Source organism: Zalophus californianus, chromosome 2 (genome assembly GCF_009762305.2).
Source record: "Zalophus californianus isolate mZalCal1 chromosome 2, mZalCal1.pri.v2, whole genome shotgun sequence".
NCBI classification, from domain to species: domain Eukaryota; kingdom Metazoa; phylum Chordata; class Mammalia; order Carnivora; family Otariidae; genus Zalophus; species Zalophus californianus.
In genome coordinates, this window is record NC_045596.1 from 151991369 (window position 1) to 152005891 (window position 14523).

Here is a 14523-nt window from a genome sequence, read left to right on the forward strand (position 1 = left end):
TCATTACTAATTTTATCCAAAAAAATCTAAATATTGGGAAGCTATCCAGCTCATGGTGAAGGATGCAAATGAGGAAGAGGAAAGAACAGCAGAAGCTGGGCCTGGCACTCCCAGCCTGGGCATGCTATTCTCCTATTAAATAGTCTCACAGAATACCAACCTTAGGCAAGGTTACTCTGAAGCTGTGATAAAATATGACAAACCAGGCCACATAATAATTTTGTTTCAGCACAGACAAAAACAGGGTCACTCTGTCACATACCAAATACCTTCTCTTGGCTGAGGTGAGTGATTACTTCTTTACCAGTCACAGCTTTATCCTCATTCTAGTCTTTCCTCTTATAGGTAAGATTTTTTTGAAATGCCCAATCATAAAAGTACTCCGGCTTTCTGACAGCATCCAACACATCCAGAACCCCTCTCTCTCAGAGCCTTTGCCAGGTCGTCCGGCTAAAGCCCAAATCCTGTAACAGTCCTTCCGAGCACACTGTCACTGAGATACCCCGTGCTTCCTGCGACTGTGTCTTCTCCCTGTGCATGAGGAATCAGCCCAGCTTGTTCAGCCTCAGGAATGCTCCTAGTGGTCTTTGGGTGAAGGACATTGACACAGTTTCCACACTCCCAATTTTCACTTGAAATTTACAGTTGGCATTTTCTCGCTTTGTCCATTTTCAAGAAAATGGCTGCCCCAGATACCACTTTGTATATGTCTTTTGCTCAGGACAGTCCTCATACTCGGGTGAATGAACACAGTGCTTTTTATGTACTTCTTGTTTTGTCACCCGAAATGTTTAAACAAGTTGTGTACTCAGGGTCAGGATTTTTAAAAAGTAATAATTTTTTTTTAAAGATTTTATTTATTTATTTGACAGAGAGAGAGATAGCGAGAGAGGGAACACAAGCAGGGGGAGTGGGAGAGGGAGAAGCAGGCTTCCCCGCGGAGCAGGGAGCCAGATGTGGGGCTCGATCCCAGGACCCCGGGATCATGACCTGAGCCAAAGGCAAACGCTTAACGACTGAGCCACCCAGGTGCCCAAAAAGTAATAATTTTTACTGCTTCATCAAGGTCATCCTCAAAGGAAACATTTTTTAAAAATTGTGAGTGTATGGCAGTGAGTAGTCCAGTGACTACTAGTAATGTTTGGTGCCACTGCCTTGGTTTGTGCTAAAACTCTAGCGGTTTTACTCATTGTTGGTATATATGTCAACATGGTGGAAAGGGCAGGTTAGCATTATTATAAAAATAGCTTTGATCTTGGGGACCCCACAGAGACCACACTTTGAAAACTGTGATTATAATCATGCTTTTATTTACTAATTATGGCTTAACTGCTGTGGCTTTTAAAAGTTAGCCTCTATATATGTTTGCCTTTAATTGAACTCCTCATTGTATTTAAGGAATTTGTGTCATAAAGGCTAAAATCTGCTAATTTTAGTAGGTTCTCTCTTAATATAATTTTTGAGCTCATGCTTTGAATAATCAGACTATAGGAGGACCAATTACTTTTAGTGTTTAAAAACCCACATGGTAGGTGAAATCCGGATGTAGAGAGTAGGATTTTATGTATATGCATATACATAAAAAGTAACTAGCAATATAAAGCCAGTTAAGTGCTTTAGGACAGTAAAGAAACTAAGACACTCTTGGCTGGAGTGACGAGCAGCTTTTACAGAGGAAGCAGAAACCAGCTGGGCTTTGAAAGCTTGAGTAGGCCTTGGTGGGGAGAATGGGGAGGGCAGGAGCTCTATTCCAGGATTCCAGGTTGCAGGACTGGAATAAGCCTGGCTTTGAAAGAAGAGTCAATCAATCATGTTTAGTGGACAGAACATAAACCTTTTTTTTGGCTGGAGTTGAGAATTCACTAGAAGGGGGAAAGAAAGGAAGAGATAAATAGGGCTTCCTTTTGTAGGGCCTTTATGCTATGTCTAAGCAAATGAGTCCTTCAGCAGGAGAGAGGCTTGATAAAACTGGTGTTCCAGGAATATCAGTCTTATAGTGGTATGCATAATTTTTGTTAATTTCCTGCCCCTGCAAATTCTTCCCTTTATCTCCTTCCATCCACCCTTCTGTTGAACTCCATTGTCAAGATAACCGGTCAAGTGGACCTTATAAATCTTTTATACATTGATAGAATATGAACGTTTTTCTGTGCTCTAAGAAGTTACAGAAGATTTTAGCATAGGTCTCATTTCTTATATTTCTAGAGTCTAGTTGGTTGATTGGCTCTTATTATTCATGTAGATTGGACATACTCATTTGAGTTGTAATGTACATTGCTACCGGCTTTCTACTGTTAGCTGTAATGGCTCCCTATTTACTCCTTAATATGCTATATAACAAATTTGGAACTTTGAAAAGTAGAGGATAATAGTTGATTATATTTAGTATTGTAAGCATTTCTTAGCAGAGAAGTAAATACAAATAAAGTTCACTGAGGGCAGGGGAATTGATTATTTCATTTTTCCTAGTAACTAGATCTCTATAGTATTGGATACTTAAAGGGGAAAACATGATAATCATTGTTTGCATTGACCTCTTCTCCCCCTCAGAACATTTGTAAATGGCTCTTCCGTATCTAGTCCTATACAACTCCACCACGGGGACAGGATATTATGGGGAAACAACCACTTCTTCAGGTATGACATTCATGGCTCTTAAAGAGAGATTATTGAAGATTATACTTTGAAACAGAAGAATGTATATTGGAAGGTAAACTTAACTCCATAAAAAGCATACATTATTTTGTGCATATGTATTTACTGACTGTCTATGATTTGTTCATTGTATGCTTTGAGCCCATATGAACAATATTCTCAGGAAAAATAAGGAGTTTACTTACTTTTTTCCTTTTTATTTCCCAGTGCAAGATGATTGTTTTGCTGTCTGGTGTAAGAATTCATCAATTTTTTTTTTCTGACTTGCTTACCTTTTTATTTGTTTATTTTTTATTGGAAAAGAGTAGTTTTAGTTTCCTTATTCATAAAATAAAGTTCGTATTTTATTTAGGAATGTTTTCAGCTGCAAGTAATGGCAAACTTGACTATAATGGCTTAAACAGTTTGTTTCACTGACCAAATAAGAAATCCAAAGGTGGGTGGTTGTTGGCATTGGCTAAGCCTCTCAAAACTGTCACGGCAGAAGGCTTGTCACTGTCTCCTTGTCTTGGCATTTCCCTGTGGTCTAAAGATGGCCACGCCACTCCAGGTATCAAAGCAGCATCCAGGCACATATGAAGAAAATGAGGGAGAAGGTGGTACTAGCCTTATCTGCTTGATCAGAAAAAGCAGAAGTCTTCCTAGAGCCCCCAACAATCTTCCATTTTTGTCTCATTTGCTAGAATTTGCCTCTTAACTACAAGGGGGGCTGAGAAAGAGCCTGTGCTGGGACTGCACGCAGTGTTTTCCATAGAAAACTGGTGTTGTGTTGCCAGGGAAGGGCGGGCTGGAGATTGTACAGAACTACAGTCCTGGTCTGTTCCTCTCCTGTCACTGGTCACCATGCTTGGGGTATCAGACTGACTTTTCTTATGGCTAATGGAGATCCTTTGCTTGTGGACCAGTCGATATTTTGATTACTGAAGAAAGGGTAGAGGGGCACAAAGCGTGCAGAAAATGTTTTTCCTTTTCTTCCTTTTCAAACTAAATCAGGTGTAAACTGCTTGGCTTGCTTTTCAGAACCTTCATAGTTTGAATTACGTTGATCTTTCCAGCATTATCTCCCATAACTTCTGCTATACAAATTTTGTGTGCTCCTATGTTGTTATATTCATAATTTCTCCAGAGACTATGAGAGTTTCCATTTCCACGTCTCTTCTCATGCTGTTCCCACTTGTAAAGCTCGGCTCAAATGACTTCCTACTCTGTCATCTTTTCTGTTGTTATTCCAGTGGTCCTCAGCTTTTCTTCAACGCCTAGCTTGTCACAGTCATGTGGCCCCGAGTCACATGGTCTGTTGTAACCATTTGTGCATGCATGTGTGTTTATTTCTACTACTAGAGGATGAAATTCCAGAGTGTAGTAATTGCCTTACACTTACACGGTACCCCCTTGGCATCTAGCAAATGCCAGTATTTAATGAATGGAATAAGTGCGTATCTTTATTTTAAAAATAATATTCTTCCCCTCCCCCAAGACTGAATTTGCCTAAAAAGAAAAAGAAAGCAGATCGAGAGGATGAGGAACATGACACCTCCATGAAGAATGATACCAGTTCTGAGCAGCTCGACATAGACGGAGACTCCTCCAGTGAGGTTTCCAGTGAAATCAACTTCAATTATGAATATGCGCAAATGGAGGTTACCATGAAGGCTCTGGGTGGTAATGGTGAGCAGATATGTGCATTTTAGAATCTTTTAAAGCTGATGGAAAGTTAAAAATGTTTATGATTGAGACCTTTTAAATGTTAACAAAAAAGGAAATCTTTATGTTATTCTCTATATTCTTTTAATTTATTACATTTATAAAAACTTTTCATTCTTTTAGCCTTGAGTACTAATCACTGCCAACTTTGTTCTCATTAATAGAATTTCTCAGGTTTGAAATTTGACTGCCACTGTCACTCTTAGGTTACGTGTAGAACATACGCTAGACCTGCTTCTCCTCTGTGGAAGACAGTTCAGCATGTATTTTACAGAAGAGATGATATGATGAGGAGTGGGGAGTAAGGAACACTGAGTTTATTCCAGACTGTCTTCAAGAATCTTCATTTACTAATTAGGATGCCAAACAGCATAGCAGTATAGAACCACATTTGAAATCTATGGTGTTGTACTGTGACCTTTCATTCGTTTTTACCTTTTAAAAAAACTTTATTTAGATCCAATGCAGTCCATATTGAACAGCCTAGAACAACAGCATGAAGAAGAAAAACGATCTGCATTGGAGCGCCAGAGGCTTATGTATGAACATGAATTGGAGCAGCTACGAAGAAGGCTGTCTCCTGAGAAACAAAACTGTCGTAGTGGGGACAGGTTTTCTTTCCATTCACCCAGTGCTCAACAGCGACTGAGACAGTGGGCCGAAGAGAGGTAGGTGCATGGGGCCTTTATTACGTGTGCGTAGCATATGCTCAACACTTTACCTCACCGAGATATGATACAGTTTGGAGAAATCTGGACATTACTTGAAAAAGAATTATATTTAGAGAGAATGTAACAGCTTAAGAACCATTTGGCATTTTTTTTTCATTTTTGAGAAAAACGGGAATTACCAATTTATATTGATTTATTTAAAGTTGCCCATGTTAGGTGCTGCCCCATTTTAGTTTGTATGGCTTTTGGATTTGAATAAACAAGTATTTGTACTTAGAAGTTATACTTTATCGTTGTATTATACCTTAGGTTCTGAAGCTTGGGTAGATGCTTTTTAAAAAAAGGAAAAAAAAAAGTGGTTATCTGGCCTCATTAGGTCAGGTAGGTAAAGCATGGTGCTAATGAGATGCAGATTGCAAGTTTGAACTCTATATGGGCTAATTAGCATTGCACTAAAATGTCTCATCCATGGTTACAGACTGTACTCAACTAACCTCTTGCTCTTCAAAGTTTGGTCTGCAGACAGGCAGCATCTCTAATCAGGTGGAGATTGATAGAAGTGTAGTGTCTCAGGCCCCACCCAAGACCTAGTGAGTCCAAATCTTTAGTTTATCAAGATCCCCGGGTGATTTTTATACACTGTCAAGTTTTCGAGGCACTGTCCTAATCAACGGCCAGCTTGTTACAGGAGCATGTGCCAGTACTTACAACATGGCCTGATACAAGCGCGTGCATGGGTCGGTGTCAGTAACGTAGTCCCTGTGTGCACAAGGCAGTTGTAAAGCTTGGTTCGTAGTTTGGCATTAACATACTATGTACTACATAATACTCTGATGTGCTGCTTGATAGTTATCTCCCCCACCCCACCCCCCTTTTTTTAAAGAGAAGCAACGCTGAATAATAGCCTGATGAGGCTGAGGGAACAAATTGTGAAAGCCAATCTGTTGGTGCGAGAAGCTAGTTACATTGCAGAGGAACTGGATAAAAGAACAGAGTATAAAGTAACCCTGCAGATTCCAGCCTCCAGCCTCGATGCCAACAGGAAGGTGAGGTTGTCGTTAATGGAAGAGAACAAGGGAACCACCGGAGAAAACTGTTGTCTGTTTCAGCAGTGGTATTTAAACACCAGTGGGCTTGCCCTCAACCCCACCTACACTTTCTGCAGTCTGCATCCTTTTGTACTTGTTCTCCTGTCTCGAGTAGAATTCATTTGCTTTTAAGTTTCTGCCTTTGTGCATATGTGTCCTTTGTCCACTAGAATACCCTCTCCACCTCTTCCCACCACACCCCACCAATTTATTTCACTCAGCCTCCTTTCTTCAGTCTGTTTCTATGATTTCTGGGAAGTCTTTCCTGATGAATCTTCAGAAAGTGATTTTTCCCGTTCATTCTGTTACCACCCCCCAACCCCCCTCCCCTAAGTTCCGTGTTTAGTTTACATGTATCATGTTATTTTCACTTGCTAATAGATTGCTCAGCAAAACTGTTTATTAGTTGTTTCATGTGCGTATTCATGATCACAAATCCTTTTTTTTTTGGTATAATGTAATAACCTTAATAAATTGTAGGGGGAAAGTCCCATCAAAATTTTCTATCCTAGCCATCCAGTTGTTTTCTTTTCTTTGTTATTTAGGCCCTTTTCTAGCTCTCAGTCATATTCATACATAATTTTTGATGGTACATAGAATTTTATATTCAGATACATATTTTGAGGGTCCATGTGCTTTATTTCTCCCACAGTATTTGACACAACAAAGCTTTAATGGATTTGGTAGCAAGGACCATATCTTTCTTTTTCTTGTGGCATCCCAGCCTCAAGGTCATTGTTTTCACAGAGTAGATATTTGGCAAATAGGATGCTTAATGTTTTGAGTAATATAGGTATTATGAACGTGATGCACTTACTGCTCTATGGAGACTTGTCTCTTGATACACGTTCTGTGTGTGATTTGAACTTAGAACTTTATTTTGCTTGTTGGCATTTGTTGGGCAAACCACAGGTGCAGTGGGACTCAGACAAAAAGCAGTAGAGGAAAGCCAACCATGGGCTTAGATTCTTCTAGAAAACTGAGCAGAGCAACGTCTTCTTCCATTCTGTAGTGTTTGAGTTGGAAAAACAGAAACATAACCATTTTTTCCCCATGCAGCATGACTGTCTGTAGCCCTTTTCTGTGTATCCTGGCTCAGACTTTGTTGGAAGGAGCAACCGTGCCTCCGGGCAGCCAAGTCAGTACCTAGAAGTGACGCAAGTCATTTTGGGCCTCCCTCTCTCCTAGACAGCTGATAGTGTGTTCTGGGGCTGTTTGCATGGCTGGTAGAGATGAAGCACATCGCTGGGGTCACGGCAGCCATTGTTAACATGTTAATGGCTGCTAATCTATGCTACTACTATTGATTTAATAGATTAGTATTTTCAGATTTCACCCAGAGAGAGGGGCTGGACAAGGAAGTATTTCTTAAGGAGAGAGTCTTTTTTAACTCAGGCTGGGTCTTTCCTCTTGTATCCAATGAGACCTTTTGTTTTTGGTACTTGAAAGCTTTCATTTCACTTAATGTCTTGCCTTTGCTGTGAGCACTATTGTTTGTTCTGGTCTTACTCCTGGCCTTGTACTCACCTCTCTCTCGTGATTTTGGTAAGAGGCAGAGATTCCTTTTTTTTCTTTTTTCCAGTTCTTGTTGTAGTTGCTGGAGGGCCAAGTCATGATGCTGCAGGATATTGCTGGCTGCCGTTTCCTCCCCCGTTCTGGCATTCTCCACCTGCAGTACCACTCCATGTGGATCCCTGATGAGCTTTTCGTATTTATTCCGTAGCAGGCTGAGTAGAGGTAGAAGGACCTTTAGAGTATGAGAGAATGGCAGTTTTTGAGCTTCAGAATTCAGAATCTTTGTTTCATTATGTAAATTCCGTTTCTTTGAAAATGATTATAGGTGAAATGGTAAAGCAACATCGGTGTATTTCACAATTCCCTAAAGTCCTGAGTAGACCTATCCAAACAGTTGATAAATTATGCAATAAATCTAAACTGATAACTGATAGATATGTCTCTCTGGGGGAGATACACAGGAGTATTTTTATTTTCTACTTGTGGTTTTAAAACTGTTTCTATATTGAAACACATTGTTTTGGGGTGCCTGGATGGCACAGTCGGTTGGGCGTCCAACTCTTGGTTTCAGCTCAGATTGAGCCTCGTGTCAGGCCCTGAGCTCAGTGTGGAGTCTGCTTGAGATTCTCTCTCTCCCTCTTCCTCTGCCCCTCCCACTTGTGCTGTCTCTCTCTGTCTCTAAAATAAATGAATAAAATCTTAAAAAAAAAAACCCACATTGCTTTTACAAGCTGGAAAAACTTCATTAAATTCTAAGTTTTTTTCTGGTGAAATAACACAGAACAAAAACATTTTAAAGTGAAAAGTTCAGGGGCACCTGGGTAGCTCAGTTGGTTAAGAGTCCAACTCTTGGGTCAGGTCACGATCTTAGGGTTGTGAGATCATGTTGCGAGTCGGGGGCTCTGTGCTAGGTGCTGGGTGTGGAACCTGCCTAAGATTCTCTCTCTTTCTCCCTCTGCCCCTCCCCCCATCTTTCTTTAAAAAAAAAAATGAACAGTTCAGTGTTTTGGCCATTCAGTGTTGTATGACCAGCATCTTTATCTAGTTCATACTGTTTTTTAATTTTAAATTTAAACTATGTGTATTTACAGATTGATATCATTTGTTGCCTCCAAATGGGTAAATGGGGATTCTTTTCACAGTTTGCTCTTCTAAACATTTTGTGTTTTGTACCACATTAAGATACTACCCATTCAAAAAATATATTTATTTATTTATTTATTTGACAGAGAGAGAGAGAGAGAGAGAGAGAGAGAGAGAGACAGCAGGAACACAAGCAGGGGGAGTGGGAGAGGGAGAAGCAGGCTTCCCACCAAGCAGGGAGCCCGATGTGAGGCTCAGTCCCAGGACCCTGGGATCATGACCTGAGCTGAAGTCAGATGCCTAGCAACTGAGCCACCCAGGCACCCCTCAAAAATTTTTTTAAATTCAAACTTTTGAAAGGTAAAAGATCATTTCTTAGCTCTCAATCCCAGCAGACTTTCCCTTGCCATCAATGCTTATGACTCTTTCTACCCACAGATACTCTTTGGTCAGATGATGGCCTGAATAAAACCTTTTTAGGTTTTTAGGTTTTGATTTAGTCTTTGGGGTTTTATTTTTTTTATTTATTTTATTTTTTTAAAGATTTTATTTATTTATTTGACAGAGAGAGACACAGCGAGAGGAAACACAAGCAGGGGGAGTGGGAGAGGGAGAAGCAGGCTTCCTGCGGAGCAGGGAGCCAGATGCGGGGCTCGATCTCAGGACCCGGGGACCATGACCGGAGCCGAAGGCAGACGCTTAACGACTGAGCCACCCGGGTGCCCCATAGTCTTTGGGGTTTTAAATTTAAATTTATATCCCATTTACTATATGAATAACCTACTATATGAATAATTTACTATATAAATTTACTTTTTAAATTACATCTAATTTATATACTTAAATTTAAATTTTGATCACAGTTGAATATAATGGCATTATATTAAGCTTAAAAGGTTCCTGAGAGGGGCGCCTGGGTGGCTCAGTCGTTGGGCGTCTGCCTTCGGCTCGGGTCGTGTTCCCGGGGTCCTGGGATCGAGTCCCGCATCGGGCTTCCTGCTCAGCAGGAGGCCTGCTTCTCCCTCTCCCACTCCCCCTGCTTGTGTTCCCTCTCTCGCTGTGTCTCTCTCTGTTAAATAAATAAATAAATTAATTAATTAATTAATAATCTTTAAAAAAAAAAAAAAGGTTCCTGAGAAGTTTTGCAGTGAACTGACTAGAGAAGGATAGAAATTCCGTTTTGGTTGATGACATTTGACTGGTGGGTGTAGAATTCTCAGAGTTGGCTTCCATGGGGGGGTATCTTTGTGTTTCACATGGTCACTCTTACTGTTTTACAGCGAGGCTCTCTTCTTAGTGAACCTGCAATCCAGGTGAGAAGAAAAGGAAAAGGAAAACAGATTTGGTCTCTAGAAAAACTGGACAACAGGTTGCTGGATATGAGAGACCTTTATCAGGAGTGGAAAGAGTGTGAAGAAGATACCCCAGTAAGTTCTCTTGATAAAAATTATGGAACTGGTAGTCATAAAAGAAACCAAGCAGGAAGGAGACTACCGTTTTAGGGAAGAATTGTTCATTCTGCTAACATAGTAATCCTGTTTCTAGAATAATATTTATTTTAATCCTCTAAATTGTTTGGCTAATCAAGAATCTCAATAATAATTATTAAATGGCTGCATAATATTCCATTGTATATATATACCACATCTTCTTTATCCAATCATCTGTCGATGGACATCTTGGCTCTTACCATAGGTTCTAGAGGGGAGGGGGGTGGGGGATGGGTTAGCCTGGTGGTGGGTATTAAAGAGGGCACGTATTGAATGGAGCGCTGAGTGTTATACGCAAACAATGAGTCATGGAACACTACATCAAAAACTAATGATGTGATGTGTGGTGATTAACATAACATAATAAAAAACATAAACGAAGAGAAAAATAATAATTATTAAAAATAATCTATTTTTCTGGCATCTTCTTCTCCTCATTTTGTGTTCTCTGGATTTCTAGTAGAATCTTCTACATTCCGTTCTGACATCTGTTGGTGTCACATGTGTCTACTTCTGTACTGGACCGTGAATTTACTTAGGACAGAGACCATGCCTTATTATCTCTCTTCCCATTTCTCCACACATTTAATCTCGCAAATAGAAGCCTACAATATCTCTTTTTTGAATAGAACATTAGTGGTATCTTAATATCTGTACTACTAAGAGCAGATTTGGAAGGAGTTCTGATCCTAAAGTGGGTGCTGTAGAGCTGTACTCTGGAACTTTCTCCTCAAGTTGCAGGTTTTCCCATTTAGGTCAGCCATGTACTTGTGCATATTTTAAAACAGAAATGCATATTATGTATATTTTTACAGTTTTCAACCCTGCTGGTCTTGTTTCCACATAGAGTTGTTCACTTTTTAGTCTCTTGTTTTTTATTTTTATTTTTTTTAGCCTCTTGTTTTTTAAAAAAATATTTTTTCCAGATTATCATCAATAAAAATGACTTTTTATCATTAGATGACATTTTTTCTTAAAATTTTTTTCCCTCTTTCTTCTGTACTCCTCTTGTATTTTAGCCCAGAAATAAAACAACATTAACACATTACAAAAACGCAAACTACTCTCATGAAGGGGGTCAGCTCTTGTTAGTGGCAATGCATCTTAGGATTTGGCAGGAACGAGTGGAATAAATAGGAGTGAAAACTAAAGAGTACTTTTGTACACTCAACTTCTTTTTCTAGTCAGTTGGTTTTCTCTATTTTCATGGCAAGATTTCCACCTAAAGGAGAAGTGATAAACGTAATGACGTATTATTGAGATGGCTGTCATGGGTGAAGTATGCTGACCACCATTCTAATGGGAGTGAGGAAGAGAGAGTCGTGTGATCCAGTGCTGTGCTTCAGCTAAGTTTAATGACTTTATGAGAGGCCATCAAAAAGTGGTAGTAGGTTGAATTAATTTATTTTAAGTGATTTCTGAAGTTGTGATGTTCCAAATCTCTTTAAAGCTCATACGGTCTTACTTCAAGCGTGCTGATCCATTCTATGATGAGCAGGAAAATCATAGTCTCATTGGGGTGGCGAATGTTTTCCTCGAGTCCCTCTTCTACGATGTGAAGTTACAGTATGCTGTTCCAATTGTCAACCAGAAAGGAGAGGTTAGTTTTCTCTTCATGCCTTGTTTCCTTCAGAGAAAAGTTTAAGAAACAGTAGGGTGGTTACAGTATATTGTTGTGACTGTTTTTCATTAATAATGACAAGTGCTATTTATGTGCATTAATAATACCTGTGTTTCCATCTGCCTGATGGTGATTATTCCAAGTACTTTGAGGGAAAGTAACTGTTAGAACCTAGGCTTCTAAATTCTCATTTACCATTAACCCAATCATTTAACTCTAAAACAGAAGAAAAAACAAAATCTGGAAAGAATACCTGCTTCTCCTCTATTGTTCTAGGTGGCAGGTCGGCTGCATGTCGAGGTGATGCGAATAAGTGGTGACATTGGGGAAAGAATTGCTGGAGGTGATGACACCACAGATCTCTCCTGTGATAAGGAAACCCAGGAAAACAGACTCGTGTGCATGGTAGGTCCCAGTTTCATTTAGAAGTAGTGGAAGTGTAGTTGATTTTGAGGATTGTGGCTATTTAGACAATAAATATTGTGTTCTTTTTGAATTTTGAAAATATCTGTGTCTAAATAAATCTTTAGAATTGGTATTACAGAGACCATATTTCATTATATATACTGATTTACCAGTTAGCTAGGTACTTCCACTGTGAGGTACTTCACAGGTACCAGTTGGCTAGGTACTTCCACCTGCCTCTGTGAAGCCTTGGATAAGTCACCTCTTTCTTCTGAACCATTCTGCTCCAGAGTTATATGGGTTTATGTTTATTTGAACTTCTCTCTAGAGAAGCACAGTTTTTTCACATAAATTTCCTCCTCCTGTTGGACCTCTTGACTTCTGCTGAGGCTCAAGATTTATCCTACTCCTGGTTCTGTTCCTAAGCTCCTACTATACCTCATTCTTCACACTGTTTTTCTACATGTTTTTTGTTCCTCTTCACCCATGTGCCTTTGTGTATGCTATGCGACAGCATGTGGCAGTCGCAAACCCTGCTCTTCCCGTTCTTCCCAGGTATGCCATTCGTGAACACTGCTGAGTGTTATCTGTCAGACATTGTACTGGGAATATAAAGATGAAAAAGATAGGATTTCTTCTCTTAAGGAGCAGCCTGTGTAGTTTGTGTGTATGTGTAGAGGGACACACAAGTGAACAGAAGACTCCAATATCGTGTCACCCAAGTGCTCTGAGAGAGGTAGACAAGAGATATTTGGGGACATAGAAGAGAGGTAATTAATTCAGAAAGTAAAGTCTGAGGAAAATTTCTGGAAACAAGACTCACAGTGGACTTGAAGGAGGGCATGTTATGCAAAACTGTGTCTTCATAGGGTGCTGTGCTTTTTTCATGGATAATTGGTAGGTAGATTTTAAGTAGGTCATTACATTCCTGAACTCCTACCCAATTGGTGTAGGTAGTGCTGCCTCTGTCACATTATGACAATGAAAAAATTCCCCTCAGACCTTTCCAAACACACCCTACTGGGCCAGTGTGCCACAGTTGAAAATCACTGTAGGAACCAGTGAAAAGGTTTTTGAGGAAGAGAAATCCACAAGGCTCATAGGAACAGCGTACGAGTGAGAAGAAGGCCATTCAAAGGTGCAGTGAAAGAAGCCTAAACTTAACTCTGATTTCATCATCCATCCTCAGTCCAGTCCTGTGTCTCAGTAAATATTTCTAGAATTGGAGTTGATACCGAAAGGAGTAAGGGATGCATTTGCTGCAAGCTATGGGGAAGCTGTAGCTGTTAGAGTTGGGCTCCCTTTGAGGGTCTCTGCACGTATAAAGAAGGCCTCAGACATTTAAGTTGGATGCTTCAGAAGGCGGGGAAAAATTCTTATTCACTAAAACGTTAATCTTTATGTTATTCTTGATTCTAGAACATTTTTTTCTGAGGTTATAGGATTACTGAAGGTTGAGACATAGGCTTGATCATTCCATAATGGGCCATTTCAAAGGTGATGGACTAGTAAATGCAGCTGTGTGAAAGTTGACATCAGTTCAAGGATATTGTCTCGCTTGGGAAAGTCATCACTGAAAAAATGTAGTATACCCTGGGTAACATAAGCTTTTTTTTTTTAAGAAAAAAATGAAGTTAAAATATCTTGAGATTTTTTTAGTGGAAGATAGCAAACATATACAAAAGTAGTGAGAAAGGTGTTATTGATCTCCACCCACCCTCCCTCAACATCAACTCATGGTCAGTCTTATTTCATTCATCTGCCTAAGCCTGTCTGTGCTGTCTCCTTCCCGTGGGTGATTTTGAAGCTATTCCAGACATCTTATTTCATCTATAATAGTTTAGTATTTATCTCTAAAAGAAGAGTACTTAAAAAAACCCATTATATCATAAACAAAACTGAATACTTCCTTAATATGAGATACCCAGTCAGTTTCCTTGATTGTCTTGTTTGATGTGTCTCTTAAATCTATCCTAATCTTTAGGCGCGGGCACTTATGCTTGCTTGCTTCTTCTTCTCTCATTATGTTTCTCTCTTACCCTATAGTTTATTTATCATAGAAACTGGGTGGTTGTATTTTCTCATAATCTTGATTTTGCTGATTGGTATTATTTAATGTGTTAAGCTGCATTTGCTGTAAATTGGTAGATATGAAGGTGATATAAGGGAAAGGGGGTAGCAAGGACATTTTATAGGTGATGGTGTGTTCTTCCGTCAGAAGGCACATTATATCTGGTGTTCTTTTGGGGATGTTAACAATTTTTGCTGATTATACTTAGATATTTCATGAG

The 14523-nt window shown here is 39.6% G+C and overlaps 1 protein-coding gene across 3 annotated transcripts in view; it reads left to right on the plus strand.

Annotated features, from left to right (window-relative positions):
• The window catches only part of KIF13B (kinesin family member 13B), a 196917-nt gene that overhangs the window by 107754 nt on the left and 74640 nt on the right, over positions 1-14523 (plus strand). For all 3 annotated transcript variants that reach the window (XM_027598107.2, XM_027598108.2, XM_027598109.2), the window contains exons 15-21: positions 2551-2637; positions 4133-4323; positions 4817-5027; positions 5914-6076; positions 9997-10143; positions 11657-11806; positions 12104-12232. In XM_027598107.2, the coding sequence (XP_027453908.1) occupies positions 2551-2637; positions 4133-4323; positions 4817-5027; positions 5914-6076; positions 9997-10143; positions 11657-11806; positions 12104-12232 (1078 nt within the window). The remainder of the gene's footprint in view (positions 1-2550; positions 2638-4132; positions 4324-4816; positions 5028-5913; positions 6077-9996; positions 10144-11656; positions 11807-12103; positions 12233-14523) is intronic.